The 7,212-nt window shown below is 34.9% G+C and overlaps 1 protein-coding gene across 1 annotated transcript; it reads left to right on the top strand.

The window, feature by feature from the left end:
• The first annotated feature begins 2,518 nt into the window (after positions 1–2,518).
• LOC131056137 (uncharacterized) lies at positions 2,519–6,865 on the top strand. The gene is made up of 2 exons (XM_059208170.1): positions 2,519–3,781; positions 6,694–6,865. Exons 1-2 carry the CDS (start codon positions 2,754–2,756, stop codon positions 6,863–6,865), a joined length of 1,200 nt encoding a protein of 399 aa, XP_059064153.1. The 5' UTR covers positions 2,519–2,753.
• The last annotated feature ends 347 nt before the right edge of the window (positions 6,866–7,212 follow it).

Here is a 7,212-nt window from a genome sequence, read left to right as displayed (position 1 = left end):
CTTTCCATCAGTATCGATCTCAGAATCTTCCCCAAGTTGTTAGGCTTCTGCAAATTGAGGACCAATCTCTGATACCAATTGTTAGATACTTGGTTAATCCCAAAGACACTGAGAGGGAGGGGGAGGGGGGGGGGGGTGAATCAGTGTTTGACCGGTAGATGAAAGATCTAAACTTATTTGCAACTTTGTGACTGAAATTAATATACCAATAAGCAAATAATAATGCAGTAAAGAGAAACAAAAGAATCAACATCAATGCACACCATAACACATATATTTTGGCGAGGAAACCCGGTAAGGGAAAAACCTCGGTGGGATTCATGACCCACAATATTTACTCATTAGCCAATATGAATAATTATTACTTAGTACAAAACGGACCCGCACATGCAGGGAGGCCAACTGCCTAGAGCTCACTGCTCAACAACAAAAATGGAGTCACACTGACTACACAATTGGATGGTTAAATCAAATAATAATATACTACAAGTCAATATAGCATTTACAATGCTGGATTTAGTATCGATTTAAGCTCTGTCTGATACCTCTGCCAAAAACCCTTGTCAGTATGCAGTCAAATGATTCTGCTTGCACAGAATACTCTTCGCTCTGCTATGCTTTTATTCACTCTAAAATAAACACATCAAAATGCATACACAATTATCCGATATCATATCCCTATCTATCGGTGTCGGTAAGTGAAGTCTATTTTCGGTTGAACCTGTTGAACCTTGTTGAACCTTGTTGAACTATGTTGCCACTTTTTTAAACCTTGTTGCCATCAATGACAACATCTACCATTCTCATCTGAGTGTATAATGCCAACAATTATAGCAGGCCACTATGGAATGGACATGACACTATAAGTATATAAATAGTACCTATATCACTAGGAAATATAAGGAAGATACCACTCAGAATGGCATGGGCTATTACAATACATAAATCCCAAAGCCTAACATTACACAAAACAATGATCAACAATGGAAAAAATAGAAAGGTGGGGACTGACATTTACACCCATATCAAGAGTTAAGTTGTTAAATGACCTTCACATTCAGCCAATGTTATTCTTCTTCAAGATATTTCAAAATGTAAATTAATCCATACACAATTAGAGGAAAAAAAGAGGAAGCTCGATTACAAGAACTCTGTCTCTAAGAAATGAAGGTACATTCAACTCCCAGTCCATTCTACCTCAAATTTTCTAATTTCCCACAGAGCATCAATTCTACTGTTACAAATTTCTCTTTTCCAAAACTCTTCTCAAGACATTCACAAATCATTAGGGGAAGAGCACCAGTAGTTGAGCACCCTAACTTCATGCTTTTCAAAATCCTACGTAGAAATTTCAAATCACTCCGAAATTTTTACAGTAGCTTACTTGGCAAGTCCCCTGCTTATAACTAAGCTTTCGACACCACATCATCAAGTATGGTGCCACATTAGCATACATTTTGCCAAGGTGTCCAAAACAACCCAAAAAAAAAGTGAGACCAATAGGCGTGCAAAAGAGGCCCCAATAGTTGTGCAGCTGATATGACATCATTTGATTGGTTACTTTTTACAATATTAGGACATTACCTAACAACTATTGGTACATTTCCTAACAACTATTGGTACATTTTTTGACAAAAAATGATATTTTATGTGTCAAACAATAGGTTTTATTTGTTCAACTTTTGGAACAAAAGGTATCAACAGCCCTCACAACAACTGGTACATGCTCAACTACTGGTGCTCTTCCCCTATACAACTCAAACTTAAAAAATGAGAATTAGTGCTTAAAATCTATCTCCTTTACCATGTAGATAATTATGCATTTTAGCTATTTACTGAGGATACAAATTTTATTTTAGCTATTTATTCAAGATACAATTTTTCTTTCAAAATTTAATGCTTAATTCACATGTCTAACCATCTCATTGCTTTTGTTCTATAGATCTTGAAGATACATGACATATATCACATAAACTCGTGGTGAAGAAAAAGAAAAAGAAAAAACAAGACTAAATGTTGATAATATAATATAATATAATACCAAAACATATCTTTATTGATGCAACCATTACACCTTAATAAAATACAAGGCCTAACACATCAACTGTACAACCCCTTCAATATTTGGGACACGTCTATTCTGGGTCCAAAATGGCAGTATGGATTGACTAACACGTGTGTTGGTTGTGCTTTTTACACCGTCAATTTTGCAATAAATGGTTGCGATTGGCTAACACATCGCTATCACGCTGTATGAGAGGTCCGTTTTGAAGCCAGAATAACCGGCCCATCATTTGTATGCTTGTCAGATCTTTTATTAATCTTGGACACATATTTCACAGAGAGTACAATATAATTATTATTGAAAATACTTTGTGAGACTAAATCTTATAATCACATGTACTATCTCACCAATATGACCCGTTATTGACCTCGCAATAAGACTCCGCTTACCATTCGTTTGTTAAAGTAATATCTGAAAACACATGTTTTATGTGAACGGGGTACATAAAGCTTTTAATCTATTCACCAACTAACGGACTGGTGAATTATTTCGCGCTTAGATTCTAATAATCCATTGGCTTTTGACAGAGATGAGGTGCAGAGTGCACACTTGTAGATTTGCCGACTTAAGTTTGGTGTAGAGATAAGTGGAGTATCTGCAGGACTTTTTCAAATAGAAATTTTATCATCTGCTCTCTGAGGTAAGCACAACTCTAACCTGTTCCAGTTTATTGAAGGTGCATTACAAAATGAAGTTACATGAGTGGGAGAGTTTGTTACCACAATGGCTTGGAAAACCAGAGTTGCAGTGGTTTCAGTGGACTTATGCTCTCTGGCAGATAATACGCTGCAATCCACTCGCTCTCTTTGCATTATCCTATTTGCCCTTTTGCCTTTGTCAAATGTACAAGAAGAAAACAGTAGTAGTTCTGGGTGACACTACAGATTATCTTCTTCCATACCCAGAAAGAGAGACCCATTTGCGCAATAATGCTCACCGACTAGAAAACCTTGAGATATTATGGGACAGAAGTTCTGGAGGCTGGTTTTATGTGGTAAAGTATTCTGGGCATTATTACTTCACAAATCAGAATAGCCTATGTCAATTGGCAAGATGTGCTGAAAAACACGGTGATATCAAAGAAAACGTAATATTTGTTGAAAGGCTTCTCACAGTAACAGGCTCATGGGCAGTCGGCATGAAGATATCTCACACAGAGGCTTATGAAAAGGTGTTCACAAAGCGTTATCACTTTAGTAGAGGCGCTGATGTTGTTCTCCCAACCATCTTTGATTACGTTGACTTGAGCAGCAAGATCTGGGGGGTTTTGAGTACAATTCCTATACTGCTTCAGGCTAGAAATTACAACAGGTTTTCGAATTTATTCAGTCTTTTGGTTATTCTGTTAGATTACAGTAGACATACTTTGTATAAGTTCTACGACAAAATTTTCATGAAAATTACCGACTTTGTCAAACTCAACCTCTTCAAGGAACGGCAAGGCTTGTATGACTTCTTCTCCATATTCAGTAAGCGCTGGAGATACACTGACACTGTTAAAAGACATGCTTATGTCGCACAAATTGACGAAAAGTTAAAAATAAGGCCCTACTGTAAGCTGGAAGGTGTGGATGACTTACAAGTTGAAAGATGGGATGAGTACGGTGGTGATCCTAATGATCAGAACATATGCATGGAGATAGTCGATGGTAGAGCTTCTGTCAGCCTTATGCAATATTTCATGCCATATGCAGATGCAATTTTACACAAGAAAGTGTATGTCCCTTAATTGGAACCCTTTCAACTATGTGTTCAAAGTACTTATGTGACTGTTGTGAGCAAGTCTGTGTTGGTCTCTTAATTAGAATCCTTCAATCTATGTTTTCAAAGTACTCATGTGACTCTAATTTCTCTATATATTCCCAAAATGTTCTGTGTATGTATTAACCCAAAAAAAATGCCGTAATCTGATTAAGCATTTTATGCCTATATGTTTGCTGGAAAACAGCAAATTATATCTGTTCTGTTGATTAAATTTGAAATGTAAGATTATGAATTCTAGGTTTAAGTTTTTAACATTTCGACTGTTTTTACGAAATTCTATTTCCTTTTCAATTTAGGAGGTATAAAATCATGTTCTTTTGATTAAATTTGAAATGTAAGAATATGAATTCCAGGGTAAAGTTTTTAACATTTCGACTCTTTTTTCAAAATTCTAGGTATTTCCTTTTCAATGTAGGAGTTTGAGGTATAAAATCCTCTTTCATAATGTTTTGGCGGATGTTCATGTTGATTTGTCGTTACATTGAAATTCTAAATTAATTTTAAATTAGCATCATCATCTAAATTCAGAGTGGCAGTAGACTACAAGATCAGCTCTCAAAGATGTGGCAGTCACTCCAACTAACACCGTCTGACATAATTCAGAGAATTGAATCTGAATTCAGTCTTTGATGTGGGATATAGATTTATCATTAGACCAAAACCTACGGATATCAATAAACTTTCAAATAGTATTATCAATTATACCCAGAATGGTGGTTAATCCATGATATCAACTCGCAAAAGTGTGGCGGTTCATCCAACAGTCCATACACTGTTCCAAGGCTTCTGTTCTGGCACAGGCCACGTGTTATTCACCACTCCATGGGCATGCCCTGTGATATCAACTCTTGCAACAAGCATTATATTAAAACCTATTTGACAATTTTAAAAAAGAAAATGATTATTACAAAATAGGAATAATCAGAATTTTGTTTTACACAAATAAAATTGTATATATTAACAGGGTTTACTAATTGGCTATCGAAATTGGCATTGAGGACTGCGTGAGTGCTTCAATTTAAAATTCCGCCTGCTATATCATTTTAGCAACTCTTTAACAAAATGAAGTTAGTGTCGTTAAATTTTAGGGATCAAACCTTCATTTCTTGGCCTTTTCTTGCTCTTGCCCTTCCAAAGGTTGAATTTGTTCAAGGAGAATGACTGGAGAATTCTTCCACTACGCTATCATTTATCATTTATAGAGTTTTGTTCTTAATTATCCATAAAGTTTATGCTTTTGATTTTTTCCTGCTTTATATATGAGGTATAAGTGCAAGCAGTTGTAGGCCAGCCTCTAGCAGGGTTGGAAAATTGATTACATTTGTTTTATTTGGATGATTGTGTGTTCATGAATTCAATTGCTGTTTTTGTATTTGGGCATATATGCTATAGTTTTGACAAGCATTAAGCACACATAGTATGAAGCACAATTATATTAATTGTTGCCGAGATGTGTGGCTCAACTACTTTTGCAAGTTACCTTTTTATGTTTAGAACTGAAATTTTGAGGTGTTTGATTATGAATTTTTTATTAAAGTATTTAAAGAGCCATTTCCTTTATTGGAAACTCTGAACTGCTAGGTTTGTTTTACCATCAAATGATTGACAATACTCTGCCTTTTATAGCTAGGACTACTGATTTTGAATACATACCTTTTGAAGGTTTGAAATGGTTTTAGTGGCTCTAGAATTTGTCTCCACTTTGGAAGCGGGGTCCTCCCTCAAGAACAAACCGCCTTATATCCTTAGATACACTCAACTTTCTTAATTTGAAGATTATATCATCTTTCAAATCAAAATCAAAATCGATTTTAGTTCAGCAGTGTTTGACAAGGATAAATTCAGATTACTTTACTAATATTTCATTCATTGATTTTCTTACATTTTCCTTCAATAAAATGAACAATACAATTCCACCCACAATATGAATCCATAGAGAAATGACAGGGGAACTCGAGGTGATCAAAATCCTTTCAGCAAGATAGAGGCATTAGGAGTAGTTGCGACAGGAGTGTACGAGTCAAATTATTAAATACTAATAATACTCTTCATTGAGTTAATTATTAAGTACACAAGACTATGAAGGGCCATATATAAATTTTTATTTCTGGAAAATAAAGGGAGCAGTTATAAAACTGAAACTAAAAGGTCTAATGGGAGGACTCTTTAAATACGCAATCAAAGAATAGTAGAAGGGTCTTAATTTTGCTGATCCCCATTGTACTTTGATACAAGAGTGAGAATCAATTTGCTCTGTTCTTTAAGAATTCCTTTGTCTTTGCGCATGTAGAAGGGAATGTGTTGCTCAGATATTTATTTTAAGTTTTTGAGTTTTTTAATATTGTTTTTTTTTAAGGTGAACATCATATTCATATGAATAGCAGTTTTATCTTTTGGGGAATCAGTAAATTTCAAAATCGAAAGTTATTCATTTGTCCATTGGTATATCAGTCTGTGTTGTAATGTTGGTAGACTTATTTTGATTTACTTATATTTATTGTATTTGTAACATGGTCACGTGGGAATGTTAGTTTGCTTTTGTTGCTTTCTGGTTAAAAGCATACTTTCGAAAAGTCAAATTATAACAAATGAGATAGCTGAACTTCTCAAATTCAAAGGACAATCACTAACTTAATAGTGATTTCTCCAACTGTTAGTCACAATTTGTCTTTACGTCTGACCAAAAGAGTCATTTCAATTATTATTTCCTAAAAACAAATTATTTTATTAAAAGAGTTTTTGGCAACTCTGCTGGGAAATCAATTATTGGTGTCTTATTTCCTCATACTCTATATTTTGGAGCCTATACACGAGATCTTTTTGGTAGAAGTATTCTAATTCAATTATTATGACATTAATTGCAGGCTCGCTAGCCATGGGGAACTCAATTTGGGGCTTTTTTTTTTTTTTTTTCTGCAATACGTAGCCCTGCCTGCAAAATCAAGAAAACATTTCCCAAAGTTTTCCAAAGAAAGTTCACAAGATCCAAGCAGTCACATCCGAGCATTCACTGTTGCCTCTGGTTGTGCTTGTTGAAGAAAATGTGTTTATTTGTTGAATCTCTTATTTTCGTTCCTGCACTATGGTTTCATCATTTAGAAGATGGGTGCAACAATAATTAGGACATATTGAAAGACAAGTTTTTAGCAACATTCAAGCCGATAGTCGATGTTGGTGCTCTTTTATGCCAATTTTTCAAAATAGAAAAAGAAGAAGATGAAAGGATGAGGGATTTTGTGGACCGGTTTAATCTATCATTGGCAAAATTTCCACACGCCAATTAGCCCATCCAAGCAAACCTATTGTCTATCTTTGTTGCAGCCTTGCATCTGGAGGTCAAATTCTATTTAATTTAATTTTGAAGCAAAGCAAGGTATGTGATC

Source organism: Cryptomeria japonica, chromosome 7 (genome assembly GCF_030272615.1).
Source record: "Cryptomeria japonica chromosome 7, Sugi_1.0, whole genome shotgun sequence".
Classification (NCBI taxonomy): Eukaryota; Viridiplantae; Streptophyta; class Pinopsida; order Cupressales; family Cupressaceae; genus Cryptomeria; species Cryptomeria japonica.
This window is presented reverse-complemented; position numbering and strand designations above follow the sequence as displayed.

What these genes read in the sequence shown, in the direction of transcription:
- LOC131056137 (XM_059208170.1), top strand. Translation starts at nt 2,754, where the DNA reads ATGAAGTTACATGAGTGGGAGAGTTTGTTACCACAATGGCTTGGAAAA. An exon ending in GCAATTTTACACAAGAAAGT is followed by an intron (nt 3,782 to 6,693) that starts GTATGTCCCTTA and finishes CATTAATTGCAG; the next exon opens with GCTCGCTAGCCATGGGGAAC.